The sequence below is a fragment of the Mustela nigripes genome, chromosome 14 (genome assembly GCF_022355385.1).
Source record: "Mustela nigripes isolate SB6536 chromosome 14, MUSNIG.SB6536, whole genome shotgun sequence".
NCBI classification, from domain to species: Eukaryota; Metazoa; Chordata; class Mammalia; order Carnivora; family Mustelidae; genus Mustela; species Mustela nigripes.
Window position 1 is genome coordinate 61896280 of NC_081570.1, and position 14422 is coordinate 61910701.

General features: G+C 39.7%; 1 protein-coding gene across 1 annotated transcript in view; it reads right to left on the reverse strand.

Annotated features, from left to right (window-relative positions):
- Positions 1-14422, reverse strand: part of ERICH3 (glutamate rich 3) — a 113215-nt gene that overhangs the window by 64863 nt on the left and 33930 nt on the right. The window contains exons 3-5 of the mRNA XM_059377093.1: positions 7880-7973; positions 5307-5432; positions 1646-1717 (exon numbers count right to left, since the gene is read on the reverse strand). Of these exons, the coding sequence (XP_059233076.1) occupies positions 1646-1717; positions 5307-5432; positions 7880-7973 (292 nt within the window). The remainder of the gene's footprint in view (positions 1-1645; positions 1718-5306; positions 5433-7879; positions 7974-14422) is intronic.

The following is a 14422-nucleotide window of genomic DNA, read 5'->3' on the forward strand; positions in this document are numbered from 1 at the left end:
AGGAATTTCAGTCTGCTATATTGTAAGAAACAGCTGTACCCAAAGAAACAGCTATGGATACAGTGGATTTTAGCAACAATATTTATGAATCCGCTCTAAGCAGATCACTACAAGAAGCACGGGGTTCCTCACAACTTTGGTCAGTAAAGACTACCAGAAACTATTACTTTTCTACCTTAAAAAAATAATGAAATCATGCCCCAAGCAAAAGGGTTGCATATTATATGAGAAACTTAAACCACAGGTCTTTCACCAAATGCAGCTACAAAGTGAAAATTGTTATGAATAAAAATCATATAGGGAGGAACTGGAGTGTCTCTCATGAATTTCTGCCAGTGTTTTAACATGTTCACATGCTTAGTTAGCGTGTCCACCAACCGGGGTGAAAGTGAATCCCACACATCTTCCGGCAGCGTTTGTCACTATTTCCAGGGACCATTTTTCTTCATCAACATTCCAGCAGTAAGTTAGAGAATGTATAACTCAATCCTTGATGTAGGATAATATTGGCAAAGTTGAATTAACAAGAAATCTCTACACACCAACTTTTCTGATCTTTTTTTTTTTTAATTTTTATTTATTTATTTGACAGAGATCACAAGTAGGCAGAGAGGCAGGCAGAGAGAGAGGGGAAGCGGGCTCACTGTCGAGCAGAGAGCCTGATGCAGGACTCAATCCCAGGACCCTGAGATCATGACCTGAGCTGAGGGCAGAGGCTTAACCCACTGAGCCAGCCAGGCGTCCCCAACTTTTCTGATCTTGAAAAAATGACCTATCTGCTGTTATTTAACAATACTTTTGTAACAAGAGCCTCTTTTAATCATGACGGAATAGGCAGATTTGAGTCCATTAGGCAAGAGGGAAAAATTACCACCTTATATGTGGCAACGTATTCTCCAGAAGGTTTACAAATATTCCTTAGTTTGTGAAATGTATCTTGGGCCCCACATTTGTGACACGACACAGAAAATGAAGAATTACCTGACCATTCAAATGGCTCAGGAAATTGAATAAAACTGTCAACCTCAAATGAAACCTTTCAGACATGCTTAATTGAACCTCTCAACCCGATTCAAATGTATATGCTTCATAAGTTGACTGCAAAGAAGGGTTATCAAATATAAAAATAAAAATAAAAACAAAAACAAATAAGGAGATTTTAAATGCCTTGTACAGAACGTCTAAATCTTAGGCTTTTGTTTGCCAAGGTATCTCTTTCCTACTGTATTCAAGGGTCACCTGTGCATGAAAATGTGCCACAGGATAATTCTGAGAATACCATTTTCCATCACATTGGCAACATCACCATCTATTTTCAGTTTTTTCAAACACAAAACAAAAATCCTTCGGTCTCTGTTACATATCAGTCAAGAAAAGACAAAAACAAAATTTCAAACTTGAAAAGGATGGTTCCGTGTTTGCTTTGAAAGCTTTGTACTTCACAAAGTTGCAGAAGAAGCCCCTATTTTGCCATGAGCTTTGTCCCTATTTTGGGGGCCAAGATAGAGTCTTGGTGAAACTATCACCTGACTTCAGCCAAGAGTACTCAAAAGTAAAGTGCCTCAAAAAGCATCAATAGTGGTGTCACTGACTTTTAAAATCATAAAATAATATTATGAAGTAAAAGAATTATGTAGCTCCTTACCTTAAATCTCTGAATTCGCTCCTTCCTAGCTAAGGTCTCCAGTTTTCTTTTTATTTCAAGCTGATGATAACGCTAAGCCCAAGGGAAAGAAGAGAGGAGAGAATCATGTCAATTACAGCAAAGTTTTTTTTTTTTTTAGAGGAAAATAATCTCACCAGCTGACTGTATTCCCCACTTACCCCCTCCCCCACCTTGTCACTGAGATGGAGAAGAATCACCTGTGTAAGTATGCAAGTGGGAATATAAATTGGTACAACTCTTTGGAAAGCCGATTCCTAATATAATGCAGTGAAAAGTGTCCCTACCCTTTAACCGACACATTTCACTTCCAAACCTAGGAGGAAATCGAAATTAAAAGAAAACATATCTGTGTTATACACAAAGATGCTACCTGAAAGGAATTTTTCCTTCAAAGTAAAAATTCAGAAGCAGTATAAATCTTAAAGAAGATGGTTAACACTTGTGCACATCCATATACCAGGATAGAATATAATCATTAAAATAAGATTCATGAAGATTTTGTAAAGAAAAAATGGAAAATACATGTCATGAGGGAAAAATGTAAAATACGGAATTGCACAGAAATACAATTTAATTGATCAAGTTCAAACTGTGGGGCTGCCGTGCCAGGAAGGGGCATCATGTGGGCGTCATCTCTTCTTGAACAGTGCTAATTGCTAAGCGGTCTCATTGCATGAGTGCAGAAACGGAGGCAGAGGACCAGGAACTTGCTCCAGGTCACACATCTGGTCAGTGGTAAAACTGTCATCTGGGGCTCAGTCTGTTGGACGCTAACTTCGTGTTTCTTTGCTCTTATTTACTTACTTTTCATAAGACTCTGGCCCCACATTTTGAGCATGTTTTTATGAATGCATAAATGTGAACAGAGACTAAAAGGAAATGTATGTCAACAGCAGTTCTCTCTGAGAGGAAGGATTCTCTGAAGTTATTTTCCTTTGTGTCCATTCTTGAGTTTTCCTAATTTTCTGCAATATATTAATTATATAATTTAAAAATAAACCTCATGTAAAAGTAAGCTGCTTACAATACTATTTGAAATCATTCAGACACATTTGAGGGCATTTGAAGTGTTTTTTCTGCGTCCTTGATCCCCTCGTGCCGCCGTGGGACGCTGCGGGCTCGATCTTTCCCTAGCGAGTATCATCAGCCCTCTCCAGACACTTCCCTTCCCTCTCTCCCTCACCTTTCTTCTCTCACCCCTCGGATCACCACACCTCATTACGCTCGCTACCAGCCATTTTCCATTGTCCATTTATTTCCAAATCTGCAGCCCTCTCTCTCAACCTCACCCTTCCGCACCAAGGCCACCAACGTCTTTGTTTCTCGGTCACACCAAATTCCTTCTTTTCCCCAGCCCTTCTGGGTTTCACCCTTCGGCAGCTTGTGAGAGCCGGGCGGCTCTCTGTGGGGTCTGGTTTTCCACCAGGCGAGAGAGCTCCCTCCTAGCCCTGCCGCGTTCGCTGAGCTCCCAGCCTCCCCTCCACCCGCGCGGCGGTCCCTGAGCTCCATCGAGCGCGCGCGCCACCTGCCGCGCTAGCGCCCCCCGGCGGTGCTCTGGCTCCTTCTCCCCAGCCCTCCTCGTTCAGTCAGTGTCAATCTTTCTTCCGGTTCACGTCTCCTCTCATCTGGGAGAGCTGCCTCTCCCCAGCGTCTCCACGACTGCTGTTAGCCCTCACCCTTCGGCAACAGCTTCCTAATTGACCTCCCACCTCCAATCTTTTCCAGCTCATTAATCCATCTCCCGCATTTTTAGCAACATCATCTTTCTAACACGGCTCTGCTCATTTACTTCACGCCCCTGCTGAAAAAAACATCTCATCGCCTCATCACCTACACTCCAAACCTCGCTGGGGACTCAAGGCCCTCCAGAAACCGGGCCCGGCCTACTGAAGAGTGTCGCTTCCTGCGGCTCTTCAACCAGCCCACTGTGTGGTCTGGCCTCAGTGAGCTTTCTTGCCCAGCCACGCTGTCCTCTCTTCTCTTACCTCAGGCCTGCGGTCCTCAGTCTCTCCAGTGCCTTTCTCAGGCTTTCCTGTGGTGCCTCATTTAGCCTTCCGGGTCCAGTTCAAATAGCAGGACCTCTGTTCAGCCTCCTCTGACTCTCACAGAGGCAAGTCATCATCCCCATCTTCCTTGAGCCCGGTTGGTTTTTCCTCTCTCCTAGCGTGTGATCGCTTTTCACAATAGTTTTTTATTTTGTTTTGTTTTGTTTTTTTGGCTTTGGATTTTTTTTTTTGTTTTTACATCTCACGGCTACATCACATAACTTCATACTGGCACATGGTCAGCCTACAGTTAATGACTGACGTTTCTTGTATGCATGAATACATGAATATTCATATATAACAGCATTAGTAAACAGCATCGGCATAAATTAAATGTGAGATGTGACAATTTAGAGACACATATTCCATTTGTTAAGTATATTAATGTATTGTATATCACAATTATATATTACATTTTATAAAATTATATATTACATATTAACACTTATCTAAGATATCTATTCCAAACTTTAAGAATGTATGAAGACTCTGAAATAATAACATACTTAACAGTTATGATGTGTCAATTACATGAAAATTTGGAAAACTAAACTTCAAAGATCAAAGCTAATACCGAACTTGGTATCTATTGGTTAAATTTGAAACTACGTATAGATTAATTTACTGTACTATTCTTTTAACACTAGTTGCAGAATTCCAACTAATACTCTTATAAGCAAGTGAATTTGGGGACCATAAACAATGATCCCACATAATTCATGCACATGATATAAAACATAAAATGAATTCCTAAATTAACAGATCATATCTTATCTGAATGCAACACTTGCTCAGTATAATGGTAGCATAATAATAAATATTTTAAGTGGCACTACACTTAGTATTGGTTTACTGGTGATTCTACAGTTGTTCATAAATGTTTACTGCACTCACAGGTCAATTCTTTCACCAACCAACTTTTCTGATTTACTGCTGCATGGCCAAGCCAAGAAGTGACATGCTTTTTCATGGAGATTAAAATGGTGTTGATGCTTGAAACTATAAGTTCCATGGAGCAAGGCTAAAATAATTTATCAAGTTAGCTAGATATCCTACTAAAAATGCCATGTCAGACTTGAAAAAAAGTTGTTGATGCTTAGTTTATGAATCTACGCTGACCAACGTGGCCTAAAGTAGGAGGGACAGCAGATGTTTCAATGCTTCTTCCCTGAAATTTAGCATACGGCTCAGCTTCAGAGCCTTAAAAGAATAACAAATCTGAAATAATTCATGGCAGTGGAATTACTGATATTTAAACAGATGTCACTTTTTTTTTTTTTTTAGCAAATGGAAATTGAGGTACAGATGGTGAGGGCCGGTATGTTTTTGAGTAGCCATTATGGATTAAAAATCTACACTTGTTAAATTAAATACCACAAAATATATACTGATGTCCGTATTTTTCCCTAACTGAAACGGAGAAAAGCTTAGTCTCTTGGCATTTTGCTACCTAGAGAGAAGAGTATTTCTCAGGGAACCTTGTTCCATTCCTTTTCCATGAAATACAGGAGGAATTCCTCTGCTTCTGGGTACAGGAGTGTTATTAATTGTCATATTAGAAAGTATCTATTATAAAGAAAATGTGATTACTTTACCTCCATATCAAGAACCTTATGGAAAATAGCCTGAGCTAGGCACTCCCGGATATATTTTTGGTGATCCTTCTTCATGATATTTAGTTTGTATTCTTTTTCAGAAAGTATCCTTCCACTTCTTGTGATCTGACATGAATAAATAAAACAGACATGGAAATACAAAGCAGAAAATACACTGTTCGTTACCAAAAAGGGAGCGAGAGAGCGACAGAGTGAGTGGCAGTGTCTTCTAAGCATAAGAGAGTATACCACTATAGTTGATAAATGTTCACTTTTAATGAATATTTCATAAAGAAAAAAATCAGTCTCATATACCCATCATTGAGAAAACACACACAGGTGGTGCACTTGACGTTTAAAACAAGGTTTTCATTAGAGTTACAATGTCTTCTTGATGGAACCCAGGTGTTCCTTTCATTTCTTTCTTTTTTTTTTTTTTTAACACATTGGGAAGAGGAGGTGTGGTGTCACCTTGAAACAATGAATAGGAGCAGTGATCACAGGACTGATGATCTTACAGGAAATGACTCTGAAGGGCAAAACATGTAAGCTACAGAGGTGCTCATCAGTTTGTTTTAAAAATAATTGGTTTCATTATTTTCACACAGCTTTCTCTCCTTCCACTGTCCAACCCAGAATGTAATTTAATTTGTCATGATTCAGATTTTTTTCAGATTATTCAGGGCTGCAGATGTAAAATATTCCAGACTGATTTCAACTGGCATCATTGAAAATGTCAGAAGTCATAGTTTCTGCTTTTTATTTACTTGTTTTTCTTTTCTCTTACTCCTTCCTAAGGGCCTATTTGGTATTATGTTTCTGTATCCTCTGTAAACAGAAGGTGCTATCCTTTCTGAATTGTTCATCTTCTCCCTTTCCATTTAATTATGCTCTGCTCCTTCAGGTCTAATCCAAGGCCACATACTTCTTAATTTTGGATAACTAGCTTTATAACACTGTTGGTTCAATGTATTGGAGCTCAGAGACAAGGAGATTTGTGTTACAAGTGATTGGATACTGATGATCTTTTTTTATATAGCTCCCCCCCAACCCCAGTGGAAGAAAGGGGTATGGTTCTAAAAAGTGTTTCCAATCACAAATAACTCAGTTAGTCTTTGAAATGTGTTGTCTGTCCATGGGATATCATGCTATTTGTTTCCAACAGAGAAAAAATGTTGAGAACATCTTGTACTGTGGCCCCCTCTCCATTTAACAGGTGTCCTCGTCCTCTCCCCTCTGAGAGATCTGATTTCCCCAACTAGACTGGAAGCCGCTACAAGGGCAGAAGTTCTTAAACTTAAGCCTGCATCCGAATCAGAAAACAAGTTGAAAAACAGATTGGTGGGCCTCGGTCCACAGCTTCTGACTCAATAAGTCTGGGGTGGGGCTCTAAAATTTGCATTTTCTAACAGGTTCCCAAATGATGCTGGACACTGCTCAGTCAGGAACTGTATTTGAACCACAGTATTAGAGAAATCTTCCTTATGTGAGCTGTCATGCGCATAATCAATGTTCAAAAAATGCGCGCTAATGTGTTGATGAGTACATCCTTCCCATTTATACATAAACCTCACAGATTGTTATCCAAAGAATTAATGTTAATAGTGACCACAATAGTTGCTTATGACACATCTCTTACTGCCACAGCAATCCTGAGGGCTGGGTAGCATTGTCTTCTTTTAACAACTGAGGAAACTGGAGTGAAGAAAGTGAGCTGCATGAATTGTTCCAGAGTCTCTGACTTGTAAATGGCAGAGCCAGGTTTCAGCCAGGTCTGTCGGATAACAAAGCCCGGAGAGACAAAAAGCAAGCTCTCTGGAGACCTACCCAGCCAGAGAGCCAAGCACATAACAACAATTAGAAACACAATGCGTATCCTTTCAACACCATGGCAACAAGGGTTAAGGAAATTCACTGTGTTTTAAAAAGGTAAACAGCTAAAATCCTTACTCACACTTCCTATATCCACACCCACTTCTTTCAATGGACAACTGTTGTATTTTTTAAAGGTTTTCACATTAAGAACATTTAGAGAAATGGAAATCTTGTGGAAATGATAGTTTTGGAGCTAAGGAATGACACGAAAGTTACCAATAAACCATCCAGGAAAGGAAACAGGTTTTTAAAATTCAAGGGGAAATTTTGAACTCTTCATGTCTTCCACACGATATTCTGTGATTATTAAAAATAACATTTTTTTTTTTCCTTAAGACAGTAAAGTATTCTCTATGCTTAATCCCTAACAGTTTCTGGCTCATACGATATGTTCAATAAATATGTGTTGAATAAATGAATGAATAAACAAACAAGTAAAATATGCTATTGGAAGCTCTTAGGGTTTTTCCTCAATAATTTATAAGTAGCCTTAGCGGTCATTGCGACCGCTCTTCCTATCTTTTGAAACACAGCTTCAAAAAGATAAATCAGAGTTCTGGAAAGAAGTAATTTTTCTAAAATGAAGGAGTGAGGGGAATGTTGTCTCTAATTAGCTCAAAGAAGAAACCAGAAAAGGGAGAGAGAACTACTGCATTTAATGAAACAAGAGGGCAGGTAGGAAGTAAGCCAAATCTTACCAGGCCTGATCTTAGGAGATGCCGCCTTATCCTTGTGTTGTTGAAATATCCAGTCAGGTGTTTATCAGTAAGACTATTATATGCTGCCAGCAATCTGGGAGAGAAAAATGAAACCATTAAGGTTTTTGAAGTGTTGCCTGATAGCCTAGCGATTCTTGACTTTTTCATCCCCAAACTGTGCATAATCATTCACTCCAGACAGCTAGTCATTCATGTATGTGTTCAATAAACAGGTAGTGAGGACTTACAGTTTTCCAGGTTTTATGATAAGAGCTGAGAGACAGTCCTGACATTGTTTATTTTACAGACAAGTATGGAAATCAGACATGAACAATTATATTGGGTGTGAAAAATCCAACAATAGAAATATGCAAAACTCATGGGGACACAGAGAAGGAGACGACCAACTCCAGTTGTCAAGAAAGTCTTCTCAGATTGCATGGAGCACTGGGTGTGGTGAAAAAATAATGAATACTGTTTTTCTGAAAATAAATAAATTGAAAAAATTAAAAAAAAATTCTAAAAAAAAAAAAAAAAGGCTTCTCAGAGGAAGCATGATGGGAAATCTGGAGTTCCTTCCAAGGACTCTTCAGCCCCTACCCTAAATTCCAGCAGCAAACTTAAAGGTACTTCCTCAACATATTCTTCCATATCTTCAGGACACAATGCCGACATTACTGCCAAGACTTCTCTCTCTCTCTGACCTGTTAGCTAGTGGATAGGATCAGAGATTCACAATCATGTCTTCTCCCAGCAAATATTCCCCAGTGCAAACTGGATGTTCTGTGTTACCTTCCACCCCCTCTCCCTAAAACCTTGAGGTACACTACATATCATATCAAGATTGGAAGGGCAGGATCTTGTGTTATTCTTAGTATCCCTTTGGAAGTATTTATTGTGTACCCAAATAATGATGTGTCCAATAGGGGAAAACACAATTTTGTTTAGGTCTCGTTCCTACTGGTATAAACTTCTAAGTTTAAGTTCAGCAGCCTAGAAGTCTTCCATATTTATATCTATAGCTATGTCTCTATATCTCACACAATTTCAAGAATTCCACATCCAGAACTCCTCCCCTCCCCCACAAAATTCATAGATTACTTTTGATTTTTTAGGGTCTTTTATTTTAAGAGTTAAAGGAAAACAAATTTGTTCCTTGATTACACCTTATATCTTGGAAGGTGGCCTGGGATCATGACCTGAGCAGAAGGCTGACACGTAACCTTCTGAGCCACCCAGATGGCCCTGGAGCTATTTTTTCAAAGTTTTAGCTTACCCTCCACTGATTATCATTACCTTACAAAAGCATATGCACCTACATTTACATGTGTATATCCAGGTAGGCACGTGTGTTCATCCATATACATAAATGTGAGTGTAGGTACATACATGAATATATAGAGAGAGAGTTGAAGACAGAGAGAGACAGGTAGAGAGAAAGAGGCAAAGAGGGATAATTCACAAGCCTAAACATATCCCTAAAATAAGGCTGTCTTTAAAAAAATGTATACCCTATTACCTGCAGCAGATTCACAGTCTGTACATGTATCGAGCACTTAATCCTTAACTTATTTGGAGGCCACAGCAGGGACGCATATGATACAGTCAAGTAAATGTCATTAGTGACAATTTTATTTAGCTGCCTTAATTACATAGAGATGGTATTGGTGACCTTTTCCTGCCTCTTTTCTCCTTAACGCCCATCTTAGGAAAGTTATATGCTGTCAAATGGTAAGGAAAGTTTAATTTTGTCCACAAAAGACACTGAAAGCAGTTACAAAGCCCAGAAGCCAAGATGCCACATGAGAAGCCATTATTTCACAGGGTTTATGTAAAAAGACAACCTGAGGGCTTCTGTAATGCACATACGAAACCAGCCCCAGATAATGCTTTGAAACCATCTTTTAAATGAACTGTCTTGGTGTCCTATAGTTCATCAAAGGTTTCCTGTCTCCAAAAGGTCAACACTGTATCCCTTACCCTTTCTGAATCTCAGAATATCTTTTCAGCAACTCTTATCAGAAAGGTGAGCAGGTGTCTCTCGGTCCTAACAATCATGATTCCACAGTTCACAGATTCTTAAGATAAATTATTAGACAGATATCATATATAGTCTTTTGTCTGTATTTCAGGCTCTAGTTTAAAAAAAAAATCAATAGTTTTGGGATAGCTGTGAGTGCTAAAACCCTGATTAAATGAAATAGGGTCAAAAAGTTAGAATAACATGAACTTTAACTTCCCTACTGGCTGAAAAGAATCCCCTTTTTTCAATTCAGAATTTGTAACTTTTTCAATATTTAGGTCCTAAGAATAATGCTTAGCCAGCTTTGGCGACACCTCATCCTAATTCTGCCCCCTCAGGCTCATACTAAATGAGTATGTGTCCATGACATTCCTCCAGTCTTACCGAAAGGTCCAGTGGAATTGAAACCTTTGAACACATCAGCTTTCTCACCTTTAAAGATTGAAAGTCCCTGGTTGGGATGCTATTTGTAAAACAACTCTTTCCATGACCATCATATATCTGGCCTTGGCAGAAAATTTGAAAAATAACTAGCTGGGTTCATCCAGGGTCACTGATTTCTTTTTCAGCAGTGCCTAATTTTTTTTTTTTTTTTTAACTGAAACTTCAGAGTGACAAACTGTTTGTTAACAAGAAATTGTACTAAAGTGAATTATATACAGAGTTAGTAAAACAGTTGTTAAGGACTGAATGTTTGCTTCCCCCTAAAATTCGTATGTTAAAATCCTAAGCCCCCGTGTGATGGTATTAGGAGGTGGTGGGCTTCCAAAGTAATAGGATTAGAGTGTGGAGCCCTCATGAATGAGATTGGTGCCCTTACAAAGACCCCAGAGCGCCCTTGACCCTTTCACCATATGAGGAGACAGCAAGAAAACAACCCAGTTTGAACCAGGATGCAGCTCTCACAAGGCACTGAATCTGTGGGCACATAGATCTTGGAAGTCCCAGCCTCTAGAACTGCAAGAAATAAATTTCTGTTGTTTAAGCCACCCAGTCTATGGTAGTCCGTCCCAGGAGACTGATGAGACTACATTAGCAGTCAAAGCAAACATTTCTATTGTATCCATGCAAATGTCACCCTTGTTCAGACCATGAAGCCTCCACAGGGAGATGGTAGGAATCCTGTGTCTCAGCCACAACCGTGGTCTGTCGGCTCTGCTTCTCTTCCCATGTGCTTGGTATGGGTTTGTGGCCTCCCTTTGCACTTGCTCAATTACAAGAGCTTTACTGACCCGGCCACAAATTTCGATTAGTAGAGCTTTTCTGATGTTTCTGCCTTTGTCCTCTCTAGTCACTGCCACTGTTCCCCCAACACACACACCCTTTTCTTTTCTCTCTTGCCCTCAGCAGAGCCCTGGGCCAGATGAGGTCACCTCACCCGAGGTGATTGTGTTGCACCTGCAGCACTCCACTCCCTTTGTAAGTCACTCTCTGCATCTCTGGTCAAAGCTGGACTTCTGGTCGTGCTACCCTGTCCCATGATCCTCACTGCTGTGGTCCACAAGATCAACAACTGCGCTGATCACAGCAATTACCAGGCCACTGTGACTATATCATTCAAAGGCCATGCTGTTCACACTAAGTCCCACAGCTAAATGCCAAGACAGGCCTAACTCATTGGCTTCTTTATCTGATGGATAAGCCTATTTACCCATTCTCTGGTCACCGGGTGAAGAACAACCCACTATCTGGCTCAATGCACCAGGGAAGATGGTCCCCCAGGAAACAGAGCGACCCTGTCTCTATGACGGGTCCTGTTTCCTCCATTCTGATAAACACCCCACATTCCTGCGGTGGAGGGATTAGAGGAGCAGGCTGCTGAGTCACTGGGAGTGCTGCCTTCCCAGCTGCAGTCCTTCAACACTTAACCCTGGAACCCCTGCCTCCCACTGTGAAGAATATAGAAGTGGAGCTCTGAAGTAATAAAGTCGGTGGTTCCTATCAATCCCTCCATCTGCCCCCAAAGAGGAAAAAAAAAAAACCCATCTGAAAAGACAAGCACTATAATATTATTAATCACAAGCATTTATTGAGCTGACTATTTTCAGGGCATTCCATAAGATACCAGTGATTCAGAGATGGCACAGACACTGCACCCAGAGTTCCCAGTCTAGTATACAAGGGGGAAGTATACATATACATACAGTGTGTGTGTGTGTGTGTGTGTGTGTGTGTGTGTGTGTGCACGCACGTGGGCATACTTTATTTCCTCCTGTGTCATAGATTGTTTCATTCACAAATAGATAATGCATATTTAAGTGTCTCCATGTCAGTTTCTGTGCCCTAAGTTGGGCAAGAAGTATAAACTCCCATCCCATTAGCAGATTAAAAAGCCCCTCCACATACACAGAATCATGTGATTTCTTTTAGGCCCATGGAATGAAAGCTAGTACAGCACTCCCATCTTCCTGAAATGGAAAATCTCTAAAACAAGATTATCATTTAACCTGAGCCAGTCATAGAAAAGCCTGACGAAGGTAACACTTCTTTATATACCACAGTGATAGAAGAATTTCTTCTGGCCTCAGCAATCTGGAACCTAAGCCCTCTCCCAGCACTGCCTCTCCCCATACTGTCTACCTTTGAGGGGAGAGACAGATGTAGTGGTCAAGACTCCAGCTCCAGTTCAATCCTGGCCTCATCATTACTGGTTCCGTAACTGGGAGCAAGTGACTTACTATACCTTGGTTGTTTTACCTTCCACAAGGCACTAGAACATGAACAAGATGCGGCCAAGTTCTTCGCCACTTTATAACTAGGATCGCTTTTCCTCCAGTTTCCAATAACATGTTTCTCATTTTTAACTCGGACCTCATTGGAATGACCTTTACCATCCATATTTCTGCTAACATTCTGTACACGATTATCTATGTGTTCTCTAAGATGAAGGAAGCTTTTTCTCCAGCTCCCTTTTATTTTTTGAGAGCTCTCACCAGAATTACAGGAAAATTCCTTCATAAGAAAATACTTGCAAACCATATGTCTGATACGGAGTTAATATCCAAAATATATAAGGACCTCATACAACTCAAAAGTAAGCATAATAACTATAACAACAATCCAGTTAAAAATGAGGAGAAGACCTGAAAAGACATTTTTTCAAAAAAAAAAAAAAAAGAAGAAGAAGAAACATACAAATAGCCAACAAGTATGTGAAGTGATATTCAGTTTATCATCAAGGAAATGGATATCAAAACCATAATGAGATAATCACTTCACATCTGTTAAGATGGCTATTCTCCAAAAGATAAGAGATCTTAAGTGTTGGTGAGAAGGGAGAGATGAGGGAACCTTTGTACATTATTGGTGGGATTGTAAATTGGTACACTATGGAAAATCGTATAGACGTTTCTCAAAAAATTAAAAATAGAATTCCCATAAGATCCAGCAATCCCATTTCTGGAAATACTTCCAAAAGAAATGAAATCATGATCTTGAAAAGATATCTGCACCCCCAAGTTCACTACAGCATTATTCATAATAGCCAACCCATGGAAACAATCTAAGTGTCCATCAATGTATAAAAGATACGGAAAATATGGTGAATACACACACACACACACACACACACAGGACTATTATTCCACATTAAAGAAAGGAAATCCTGCCATTTGCAATAACATGAATATATTTTAGGGCATTATTCTAAGTCAGGTAATTCAGAGAAAGAAAAATACTGTGCCATCTCACTTGTATGTGGATATTTTTAAAATGAACTAATAGAAATACTGAATGATGGTTGCCAGGGATTGCATGTAGGAGGAATGAAGAGATATTGGTAAGAGGGTACAAATTTCCAGTTACAAGATGCATAAGTTCTGGGGATCTAATGTACATCATGGTGAATACAGTTAACAATGTTGTATCATATACCTGAAAGTTGCTTAGAAATTATATATTTTTTAAAAAAGTAATTATGCAAGATGATGAATGTGTTAAAGAAACTTATTGTGGTAAACATTTTGCAATATCAACATCTATCAAATCATCACATTGTACACCTTAGACTTACACCATATTATATGTCAATTATAGCTCAATAAAGCTGGAAAAAACTTTTTGCACCTCAAAACTTTTCCAGTCACTACTCCATTATCAATTCCAAACCTGCTTCCACATTTTTAGGTATTTTTGTTATAGCAGCATTCCACTTCTTGGAACCATTTTCTGAGTCTGTTCAGACTCTGTCACAAAATGAACTGGGTGACTTAACCAACAGATATTTATTTGCCAGTTCTGAGGGCTGGAAGTCTGAGGTCAATGTGCCAGCACGGTCAGACTCCTGGTGAGGCCCTCTTCCTGGATGGTGAACAGCCATCTGGTCTTTGTATTCTCACGTGGCACGGAGCAGACGGAAAGGCAAGCTCTTTCTCGCCTCTTCTTACACGGGCACTAATCCCATCATGAGGGCTCCATCCTCATGACCTACCTCCCAAAAGCCCCAGCTCCAAATACCATTGCACTGGAGATTATGGTTTCAGCATATGAATCTGAGGAGGATACAAGCCTATGGTCCAGAA